The sequence below is a fragment of the Haemaphysalis longicornis genome, unplaced genomic scaffold, assembly GCF_048455015.1.
Source record: "Haemaphysalis longicornis isolate Haplotype H1 unplaced genomic scaffold, Haemaphysalis longicornis Haplotype H1 scaffold_9, whole genome shotgun sequence".
In the NCBI taxonomy this organism is placed as follows: Eukaryota; Metazoa; Arthropoda; class Arachnida; order Ixodida; family Ixodidae; genus Haemaphysalis; species Haemaphysalis longicornis.
The window spans coordinates 32,589,424-32,601,568 of NW_027526460.1; the positions used below are offsets into that span (position 1 = coordinate 32,589,424).

At 46.0% G+C, this 12,145-nt stretch overlaps 1 protein-coding gene across 1 annotated transcript in view; it reads left to right on the forward strand.

Annotated features, from left to right (window-relative positions):
* LOC144153134 (uncharacterized) overlaps positions 1-12,145 on the forward strand; it is a 99,844-nt gene that overhangs the window by 26,438 nt on the left and 61,261 nt on the right. The window contains exons 8-13 of the mRNA XM_077684788.1: positions 614-717; positions 3,840-3,872; positions 5,265-5,339; positions 6,665-6,835; positions 7,982-8,071; positions 9,081-9,107. Coding sequence (XP_077540914.1) covers positions 614-717; positions 3,840-3,872; positions 5,265-5,339; positions 6,665-6,835; positions 7,982-8,071; positions 9,081-9,107 — 500 coding nt within the window. The remainder of the gene's footprint in view (positions 1-613; positions 718-3,839; positions 3,873-5,264; positions 5,340-6,664; positions 6,836-7,981; positions 8,072-9,080; positions 9,108-12,145) is intronic.

Sequence of the window (12,145 nt, forward strand, 5' to 3'; positions counted from 1 at the left end):
CGTCATAACCGGTGAGAGATAAAGAAGGCCACAGAATACCGGGAGCGTTGAAATCGCCGAGACAGATCAAGTTTGAAGACAAGGTACGCTCGTGCATGAACGTAGTTAAGGCACGCATCTGAGCAACGTTCGATGACGGCGGACGATAGATAACGCCAAAGGTAATAGAAAAGTTCCCGAAAAAGACCTTGCACCAAACGGATTCTGTGTCAGGCGGGCTGGGGAGTACTGAAAATCGAAGGTTAGACCGTAAAAATAACGCAACACCGACCCCTCTCCCATGTCGCCGATCAGTTCTAAGAACAGTGAAACCTGGTGGTGTTACCTCGCTGTCGTAAACGTTCTCGAGTAACCATGACTCAGTCACGCCAACGATATGAGGTGAATGTGTGGCGACAAGTGAAAGAAAATTTGCAAATTTATTAACTAAGCTCCGGTTGTATAGTAGCTTTGATAGCTGGCTATGTCCCATACAAACTTGAGCACTCCAACTATTTGTGCGAGTTGTTAGAATGTTAGGCTTAGTAGAGACAGACGTTTTGGCGCCATACTTCGCTTTTTGCTTTGGTTGCATACGAACAATCCTCTTACGTTGTGCCCATTTGTTCTCCAGCCAAGAAACCCGCGACATCGTCATATTCGTCCTTCTCGTCGTACTCGCCGGGCTCTACCTCGTCATTTCTTCGAAACTTATGCTGGATGTTCTGGAAGTTCCCGGTAAGATTACTCTCCCCACCACTCCTGCTATGAATGGTCGGAGGAATGGCGAAGTAATAGTGATAAGTTAAAATCGTGTCATATATGGTTTAGTTTGCGAGAAAAACATTAACGAAACTTTTGTTCAAAGTCGCGCAAGAAAAAAAAGATTGTTATAGACCCGTTGGGCAAGCTTTAAATTGATTTTTCTGCCCACCCTACGATCTGTTTTCTGCTCAGATTTTGCAAGAGCATTGCGTAATATGGTTTGTTTAGTTTGACACCAATAGTTGCGATCCCACTTACGGGGTTGTTCGGCATTATAATAAAAACAACCTTTTTGCTGCGGGAGCAGAGTCCGTTTATTAAATTCTCCTTGGCAATGGAAGGGGACTAAAGTCAGCACATCGCACTATTTGTCGAATCGAAAACAAACGCGTAATTTTAGAGTAAAGTGGGGAGTCAATCAGGCAGAGAGAGAGAGAGAGAGAGAGAGAGAGAGAGAGAGAGAGAGAGAGAGAGAGAGAGAGAGAGAGAGAGAGAGAGAGAGAGAGAGAGAGAGAGAGAGAGAGAGAGAGAGAGAGAGATAAATGAGAAGACATAGGTTACGTCCGCGCAGTATCCATACCGAAGCGTTGGTTCAGTGTAGGCGGTGGAGATCATATCGGTGCTTGCTATAGAGCCTATACTCATGTGTAGACGGATGGATCAGTGAGGGGTATCTCTTCGGCGATTGGGATTTGGATTCCCTCGTCGCGAACCACCATTTGCGTCCCACTTAGCCACAAGACGTCAACAATGGCTACCGAGCTCGCTGGGCTGCTTTTCACTACGCCACCCACTCAATGGGCTTTTTTCACTGATTCCCGGTCCGCTCTAGTATACTTAAAATCACTACCAAAAGATCAGATGGCATGGGAGATACATCATCTGCACTTCCAAGCAACACAACAGCGGCCTAGCATCGAACTGCAATGGCTTCCTGCTCACTGCAGAGTCGCCGGAAATGTTGCAGCTGATACTGCAGCCTCATCGGCCCACAACCTGTCTGTTCCACCGCCGGCCGTTCCTTTTACAAGAAAGGATGTGGCAACCCTCGCACATTCGATGGCCTGGAGGACACAGCGGTGCATTTGGACCGACAAGAAACGTCAGTACACGCCTCTGCATGTCATTGACCCTAAATGCAGCTTCAAGATGCCTCCTGGGCTCAGCAAGCTTGAGTAAGCGGCATTGCATCGCCTACGTCTCAACGTGGCGTACACACGGCATTTCCTCTGCAAAATTCAGCAGGGCTCTTCACCACTCTGTCCAACTTGCCATGTAACAGAAGACATCAAACGTGTCACCTGTACCTGTCCAAATTTCACAGTGCCAAGGCACTCTCGTAACATCTTTGTGTATGCCACACCACGCAGGCCTTGAACTAAGGGCAGTTTTGGGCCCTTGGTCGGACCCACGCCAGGCCGTACGGGCTACCAAAGCTCTGTTGGTGTTCTTGCGTAGTACTGGCTTGGAACAAGTGCTGTGACCAACTTAACTTCGAAACTCTGTGTATGTGCTTTCCAAACTCTGTAAATGCGGTTTAACACTCGTGCGCAACACCTCGTTTTGTTATTTATTTATTTATTTATTTATTTATTTATTTTTATTTATTTATTTATTTATTTATTTATTTATTTATTTATTTATTTATTTATTTATTTATTTATTTATTTATTTATTTATTTATTTATTTATTTTAGTTCACAGACCCTCATGTTTTCGTTCATTCATATGGCGTAGCATGCTACGCGCTATGGCTCGGCTAACCTCGCTTTTACCATTAAATGCATTCTCTCTCTCTCTCTCTCTCTCTCTCAGTGCTTGTTATGAGTCTGGCTTTGGAACTGACACTGTTGCGCACAACAAAAATTGCTGGCATCTTTTTGAGGGGGCTCTCAAATCTGCCTACCCTTACTCCTAACTCTCAGCCCCCGGCGTTGTGCGCGTTCTAGCAGTATTGATGCGGCAACGCGCCACATTGACGGGTGAAACTTGGGCTTTCTTACGCGGACAGAAGACAGTTTAAGGTTGAATACCTCAGACATGCACTTAAGACGGCTTATGTGAGTCAATTCAAAAAGATTGCGTGAACGCAGCTGAAGTAGTTGCTGTTAGGTCTATTACATACTCTCACACGCGCGCGTTAAAGATCCCCGGGTGGTCAAAATTAATCAGGAACCCTTCCCTTTTGCGCGCCTAATAACCTGTGTAGTTTCGACATGTTAAACCCCATAATAAATCCAATCAATCAATCAATCAATCAATCAATCAATCAATCAATCAATCAATCAATCAATCAATCAATCAATCAATCAATCAATCAATCAATCAATCAATCAATCAATCAAATCATTCGCACGGGCGCATGTTGCTTTAGAGCAATGTGCGCGCATATTGCTTTGAGCATTTTGAGATGGCTGGAAAGTCGTATTCCCTTTAGATGAGAACAATGTTTCTCCACTATCCCTGATGTCTATGGCGGGGAGGCACCTGTTATTTTCACGTGCCGTCACTTTCCCTTGTCACGTGGTATGACATCACCGCTCCACGCACTAGGCTATCTCTCTCCGTCCCAGGCAACAAGCTGATTATCTTCGAAGTTACGCACACGGCTCCTACCTTGGAGACGCGGGCTCGATACCGATACTTCTTTCCCGCTAATTCATTTAATTTACCGTATGCGTTTGTTACTCGTTTACAATTTGTTACAGGACGGCAACAACGCCGGTATTTTGCCGAATAGGGCACCTAATTTTTTCGCTTGAAAGCTACTTTTCGGACTACCGTCCTTCATACCGCACACGAGACCGAAGCCTCTAAACCGAGAATCATTCGAATCCTGGTAGGACATATTCGTGAAGGAACGAGGTCTCTCGTATCGTATGTGATTTGAAAAAAAAAAAAAAAAAAAAACGAGGCAGTTCTCGCCTAAAATGCGGGTCTCGCTATTTGCAAACGCTGCCGAAATGCGGAAAAACATTTTGTTGCCTTCTGACCAGATCTTTGTCAAGCATGGTGAATGGCTGTATTTCAATCGCCCGAATGTACTGCCTGAAATTTCTCGTGATGATGTTCTTTCATTTTTTATTTCCCGCTAGGTGCCGGGGTAACCATAAACGAATCTTCCCACGGTAAGCTGCTTGCTGTTCTTGCGGCTTACTGCAAACACAACATTGTCCATCCTCACCGAAAGGCGCACTCGCGAATTACTCCATATCTGTATACTCATATCATTCAAGAGCAATGGCACTAGCTTTCACTTCCTCATTTAGGAGTCACCAGGCTAGCAGTTAGTCGTTTGGCGGGTTAGTGATGTGCGGACCTTATTTGGGACCCAGCATGTATCATATCCAATGATAACAAATGATAATGATAACACTGATCATTATGGTTATCGTCTGTGCTGAACAAAAGTAGTTCATTTGGGGGGGGGGGGGGCAAGAAATTTCTTAGGACATATCCAGGACAATCACACAGAGGTGGTACCTGTATGTTTAGCAGTCGAGTTCACTAGGGAGCTGTTGTCGCAACGCAATTACTGCTTTAATTGGACTTAGCCCAGGCGCTATTTTTCTATACGAATATTGCAACACACTGAACTTTAGCCTTCGCTTCAATAGCCTCCCAGTATGAATAAATGTTGAACGAGCCAGGGTCGTAGCCAGAAATAGTTTTCGGAGGGGGTTAAGGGTTATAGTAAGGGAGGAGTTTGGCCGAAAGGAACGCTAAGTCTGGCCTACGCGCTGCCTGGAAAAAAATTTGGAAAGGGTTCGAATTCCCAGCCTTCCCCTCCGCTCTCGGAATACATCCCTGGGCCGAAACACTGGTAATTTACACCCATTTTCGACAATCTGCAATAAAAAAAAATGGCCAATATGCGCCCACTTTGAGTTAACGGTGCACCCGCAACCGTCCTCTTGCAATAAGCTCTTATAAAGCCCGCTCAATAATTGTACGGGAAATGAACCAAAACAAGACGGAGAGATGAACTAGTGGGTGAATATACGTCTTGAAAAATCGAGTGTGACCTGAAACAGAAACAAAAAAGGGAGACGATATCAGAGCTGGTGTCGTCTCCATTTTTTTTTGTTTCTGTGTCAGGCCTGCCTTGATTTTCAATAACGCATAGGGGACCAATTAGTGCTCTACCGGTTGTCAAATAACCGCACCACATGGCGAACCAAAGTCCACGACTGCCTTTTCATTTAAAATATGCTGCTTCGCGCTGTGAGTGTTGTGCGAGAAGCAGGCAATGAAAGAATTGCGGCCCCTCGAGTTTGTTCTCTAACATAGTGTTCTCGTTTCACATCCCCAAGAGTTACTCCTATCAACTCTAAAGCAATAAAGCCTCTCACACTGCCACTAGCTATTCCTTCTGCATCACAAAAGCTGTACACATGTTTTACACGGTCGGAGTGGAGCATGGATTCCCCTTTTTTAGACGCATTATTGTCAATGACAATACTATACTACAGTTAACTATAGCCTATGTAAATCTTTTTGCGCTTGACTCAATTCTACAGATGAGGCTGCGGATGCATACACCTACCCACCCGGATGCGAGGACGAGAGTGGAAACATCAGCTGCCTTCCCCAAAGTAAGACGCAGGTCAAGTCTCGGTACAAAACACACAAAAAAAGAATAGCATCTTTGTTTAAATTGTTCCGACGTCGGTTGGGTATTACAATCGCGGCCCGTAGGTAACCTTTTTCGGTGTCATTGCATCAAATGAATTCAGTTTAACAAATGTGGCGTCCGAAGTGGAAACAGAGGTTTTTCAGAAATATTTAGCTTTGAGTTGGCGTTTCTGGCCCACAATTACTCGTGGTGCGCGTTTAACCAAATTCGTCCGCGTAATACAGTAAAAGCTCGTTAATTCGAACTCAAAGGGGACCAAAAAATTGTTCCAATTAAGCGGAGCTTCAGTTAGCGGGCGGGCGCTGGAATGAGTGGAAATCGCGCCACGCTGCTCGGGCAGAACACAAAGAAGCCACCTCTGGGCTCGTTCTCGAGAATTAGGCGCTACTGCATGGTTGTTGCGCACGCCACGTGATCACAAGCCCGGACCAGCGACCGTGGCACAAAGAAAACCTGCAATGGCATGCGCCGGTGCAGTGGCGCTGGTGGCGCAGCGCCCGCTGCGGAAACGAAATAAGCTGTCGCAGCAGCGTAGCGCGCGCTGCGCGGTTGTTTTCCTGTTTCGTTGTTTTGCAACTCTATTAAATTTGGTTTGATTTGGATTTGCAACACATTGTAATCACTCCGGGCTGACTTCTTCTGCGAGGTGCAATGGAAACCAAGGAATTCCAGTTCGACTTAAGCATTCGGGATACGGACGTGTTCGAATTATCGGGAGTTTTCCCGCATTAAAATGTACAAGACTGTGCCGGGATCAGGTTGTGAGTTCGAATTAAGCGGAAGTTTGAATTAACCGAGTTAGAATTGACGAGATTTTACTTGATAAATATTCACAGCATGACACGTATCGCAGCCGATAATTTCTTCGACACGTTAAGCTCCCAATTTGAGCGTCGTTTTCTGGCCTGTAAAAAGAAGCAAGACAACTGAAAGACATGCTGCTGTTTTTATACGTTTGTGATTGAACTAGAAACTGGGCAAAGCAGAAAATCGATGCTAGATAGAGGTATGTAACTAAGTGTAGGCTGCCATTTAAACGTTAAACCCATAATCTCTGCTCGTATTTGGTTTTTAGCCACACCCTTTTAAAAAAGCGATTAAGACTATTAAGACTGGCGTTTTTTTTTTTTCGCCAGTGATTGTCCCACAGTTTGATTTAGACTGCTCTGATCCCAGCTCTTCACAAGCGGCTTAGATGGCGCGTTGTATCCCCAAAGCGTTTGCCAAACGACAACTGAATGAATGGCGGAATGTTAATGCGACTAAAGACGATGCATCTTGCAGCCACGTACTTGGAGAGACATATAAGGAAGGGCGTCATCTGCAAAGACTTTTACAAAGCTGTCTGCAACGACAACTACTTCTACAGCACCGAAGGGAAGGACCCCACGCTGTGGCCGTACAGGTACAGCAGCTTACACGCCATCACCAGCGCTCTAACAAGGGCCATTAAAGGTGAGCAAAACGAGTGTCCGAGTTGCTGTCCACAAGTAATGGGCACAAAAGGTTCTCGGGACACTTGAGCCTGTTTACGTGCTTTCAAGGAGAAAAAAAAAGTGGTGGTACACTATTGTGACGGGTCACTTTTATATACACGTCCACCCGTCGATGCAGAAGCCACGCTATTTTGCCGTCCCTACTCCATCTTAATTCACTTTAATCCATCATAATACACCCTAGTCAACATAACCCTTTTTAATTCACCTTAATCTAAGTTAAACTACTTTTAACTTACCTTATCTTACTTACTTACTTAGTAAATAATTAGCTTACTTATTTAGTCTACCTGAATGAATCTTAATTCATACCTTAGCACCCTAATACACCTTAATCGCCCTAAATTTATTTTTATTCCTTAACCCCCATATTCCACCCCAATGATCCTTATCGTCACGATACTAATTAATGAATCCATCATTACTAATAAGTTCTAATAGATATATCGTCAAACGCATCTCGCCACTGCTAACACACATCACCGCTCGCATAAGAACGCAAACTCTCCCCCAAAAAGTGGGAGTTAGCGATCCAAGAGCAAGAGCAAATGCACACAAAAGCAAACGTGTATCGCCAAAGCAAATGCATAACTGTAGCGTCGGAGCTGCGTGTCAGGACCTGATGGCAAGTGGCTGCGGTCCTTTGTGTTCGAAGATATCGGTCGCCAGTGTTAAGGCCGGTTCACACTTGCGACTGGAGCGACAAACGCTAGCGATGCGACAGGAGTGGCCGCCACACTCGGTGTTCACGTTTTCACGCCACATAAGCGACGGCGACAATCTAAATTTATTTTTGTCGTTAATGTCTCCAGCCTGGAACGTGACTTCACGTAAGTTTCGGTTTCGACATCACACAGTATTCGGGTGCTATGGCAGAATATGACATCAGGAACTCTTGCCTCCCTTATAAACCGTCCTTTCTGTGGTAATCGTTATATAACACTTAAACTGATATTATATCTCTAAGGTGAAGATATGAATATATACAACGCTAAAAAAATGTAATAAAGGCATATAGTGCAAAAAGGGGTGTTAACTAGTTCTTTGTTATTGTAACCTGCTCCTATCTTTTTGTGAAAGCTTTTTCTTTTCTGTTCTGTTGTAGACGATTACAATGACTTTGCAAAGCGTGAGAACGCGAGCAAGGAAGATGCAGTTTACAAGACTCTGTACTTTATCAAAAACTGCACCTCAGGTAAGCTGGAAGTCGCTTGCGGAAGAGTAAGAATGCAGCGGGGAGGACGTTTCACCCTTTAAATACTGGAAGACATGAATTTGGGGCTTTGACGCATAGTAAAAAAAAAAAAAAAAAAAAAAAAAAACCTTTGTTTATAACACTTAGGTGCAGAACGATTTATGTGCTTCCCTGTAATGCACACAGGTGACCAATCTCTTAGACCCCCCCTTCCCAGAAAGAAAAAAAAATCGACAAATGATCAAGACAGTCATGTCGCTTTACTAAGAAAAAAGTTCTACGCTTCCATGGCTTGTCTTCTGCCGTGGTGAAGCGCATATTCGTAAAAACAGATTGTTGGTCTGCCTCGTCGTAGTGCACCTTAATGTCCCTACGGGAGCAGTTGCCCCTAAGGGAGCAAATACGAATAGCTCGGTGAGGCGTACACAATTTGGCACAAGTCGCAGTAAGAAATGCAATGCAATTGGAATTAGTCAATTTTTCGAGTCAAGTCGTATACGGAGCCTCGCATTTTCTTACTTTCCTCTTTGAAACACATCCATTGGACTTGAATGGGCGCTTTGTTAAAGTAGGCCCACTGAAGTTTTCGCTCTGCGCACCGACGCTCCACCTCGGCTATGAAGTGCGCCGTAGTAGAAGCCTCTAAGAAGTCATTTAGACCTCGTAGCGATTCCCAAAAAGCGCTGCTGAAATAGCGGCACAAGGGTGTACCTCTTTCCTTAAAAAGTGTCGCCGCATCTGGGACTGTGATGTACGACGTTGTGCTCGGCCTTGAAAAAGTCTCAGAAACTGAGCCGTAGGGCAGAGTTCCACTGAAGTTTTAGGAAATAAGATATCTAGTACAGACGACCACAAAGAAGGACGGGTTGAAACATTTTCTTACCAACGTTTCTAATTATTTGGCTATTGAAGCGGACAGCACACCGCCGCTTTACATTTGTTTTAAGCTCTTACTGTAGTTGCAAAGCATTGCCTCTTCCTGTTTGTTTTACTCTGCTTTTTTTTACAGAAAGCGACCGAAACAAAGTAAATATTGGTAAGCATTGCTCAGAAACAGTTGAAACCATTACGCAGCCCTCGCCTGGGTTCGACCTTTGAAGCGAATTTTGAATCAACTCCGCTTTAACAGTTGTGGAACACATTACATTGCGAAGGCAGACGAAGACCATAAGACAGGACACGGCACAAGCGCTGTCCCGTGCTTTGTCTTATGGTATTCATCTTCTCCCGGGTTCGGTCTTATGCTCTTCCTCTGCCTTCGCACTGTAATGTGTTCCACAGCTGGGTACCAACTTGCCCGATAACACATTCGTCCGCTTTAACGATCCTGCAATCCTCCCACGCAGTCCACTCCTGCGATGCATACGAATTTTTAAATGCAGAGCATTTCAGTAACTCACGATGTCACCCACGTTGACGTCCGTCCTAGTCCGCACCGTCGTTGTCCGCACCCGTCGCCCTACACTATATAAAAAAAAATACTATCCGGCGCCTGGTTTCGATCCCTCGACCCTGCGGGCGGAACGCAATGTACATGGTGCTCTACCCACTGCGCCCCAAAGCCGACACAGAATGGGAGGCTACGAACGCGCCTTATATCCTTGACTCATTCAAACTACGTCAAGAATCTGCTGATACAACGTATTCACTACCACCAACTCCCCAAACACTAAACTTTAACGCAATACACCCACCCCCTATGCGACGCATTTACTCGAGTCCCCCTCGCGGGGAGATGGGCCCAATTTTTTTTCGTAGATTGTAGGTGGTAGTTTGCTCACACCGCGGAGGTTAATGCTGCATCCTAGTAATGCTTTCATAAGACCGGAGGGCGAGCTGATTAATTCAGTCAGAGGGACTCTGCAACACTTCCGGTTAACGCTTTTCCTCTTTCCTTAAGCCGCGTCTGGAAGCACCAAGAAAGCCATAGTTATCTCCAGCAAGGAGCGGCACTGCGCGATTTCCTTTTTGCGGAAGATACGCCTTCCGTTTCTTCTTTGCTTTTGTACCCGTCTGTTTCAAGTGGCTATCGAATGCGTTAATTGCGGCTACTAAAGGAAAGCCGACCAATAGCCACTACGCAACTGTAATGGCGTAATTCTAGAGGTCGAAGAATGCGAAAACCCCTGAGAAAAAAATTATGCAGAGAAAACAGAGAAAAATTATGTTCCCCTCAGTCTAACGACGACGACGTTTGAACGCGAAGCTTTGTTGTGACGAATTCTTCAATTGTTGCCTGAGTTTGGACTGAGTTTGGACCATGCCGAAACAGAGCATTCGGATAGACGCTGGCTTCATAACGCGCAAGGGCCCAGGTTCGATTCCGGCCACTGAAGCGTCTTTTTTAAAAACTTCATCCATCATAATTCATCATCATCGTCAGAGAGAGTTCGCTTTCGTGCAGGGCGTTTTCGCGTTACAGGCTCAATCAGAGAGAACACTAAAGTTTCGTTTTAAAATCTTTTGAACAAGTTTTTGGCGGGCATAGAGCAGTAATTTTATGCTGATGTACTTTGAGACCCCTTCATTTATGTACTGCATGTGTTGGTTCACTCGGTTCTGCAAACATTTTAAGATACAAAAAAAAATTGAAAAGAAAAAGAAAAAAGTGTTGCAGTGTCCCTTTAAGCTGAATCATAACAGTGAGCGAAAAAAATTATATGGCAACCTACAGCATTGTGTGAAATATTTACTTGGGTTCAGCAACCGTTTTCAAATACGCAAACAATGCAGATTTTGAAGCCATTCTAGAAATGTGGTCTTCGATCATTCTTTAAAAAATGCTTCCGTTAGCTCGCTTCACCACAAGGAGCCTGAATGGTGAATCGACGCTTCCAAAAAGCGCATTCGAAGAATAACGAAGTCTGACACACGTCATACATTTCATGTAAAACGGGATGCTTGCCCTGCGCACACCGCCATCTAAACTGTCTCCAACACTACATAATCACGACAATAGAGAGTTTTAGCATAGCGGTTACCGTCCGCCAACGCTACGGCGGCGGGTAGAGGGGCCTGACGGTGCAGGTGCAAATTCGTTACGGTAGGGTGGATTAGTTTCGCCGTCCGGCCTTCGCCATTGCCGCGAATTCTCTCCGCCGAGGGGCAACCTCCTCACACTTCCCGCGTGCGCATGCGCAGTCGGGTCTCGCTAACCCGCCGCCGTAGCGTGAGCCTCCGCTAGCCGCTATGCTAAAACTCCCTAATCACGTGCCTTTGGCGTTGTCCCGGCGGGCACCAGCCTCCCACCGCTGGCCATGGTGCTTCTTTCTGCACTTGAACAAAGTTTCAACCGCCTCCTCCGCCGTACTCTCCCACCCCCCCACCCACACCTATCCCCCGAGGCTGCCCACATGTGGCGGATACTCCAAACGCACACGTTCCCTCATCGTACTCAACTAATACATACACATCCACATCAATTCCACACACCCCACTGCCCCAAGTGCGGTCAGCTGGATACTCTGTATCACTCTCTTTGCGAGTGTCCTGCTGACCCATATTCCCCACTCCCCTCCTCATTCCACTGGGAGCAGGCCCTGGGCAGCTCCGAGGAGTCCAGCCAAGTGTTGGTCACCTGCCGAGCTCTGGCGGTCGCGGCGGACCTCTGGTCCTCCGCCACGCCCCCTCGCTAACCCGGTTTTCTTTTCCTTTTAATAAAGTTTTGTTCTCTCTCTCTCTCAACAGGGAAACTGCTAAAAATTTGTTCAAGCGAAAGGAGCACCGTGGCCAAGGTCGTTCAAGATCGTGCATCACGTAGAAGCAGGTTCCCAGATCCGCCGGCAACCTTGCAGAGAGCGGTTTTTAGACCAACTGATAGATGGTGCAGTGGTCTTGCTGGGGGTTTCCTGTCTTTCCTGCTAGTGGAGAGAGAAGGGAGGGAGCCTCCCACTGTGGTCGTTTAGCTGCCGATTCCTTTGCGCGAGACAGTATTTGCGCCGCGACGGCGCCACCGTTTTCGGGCGAGCCCGCCTTGACGTTTGGGCCTACACAAGAGAACTAGTGTCACTAGATAAGGTTACAGAGACTCTTTTCTCCTATAGTTTCGTTGCGCCGCCGTAATCATTGGTCAGT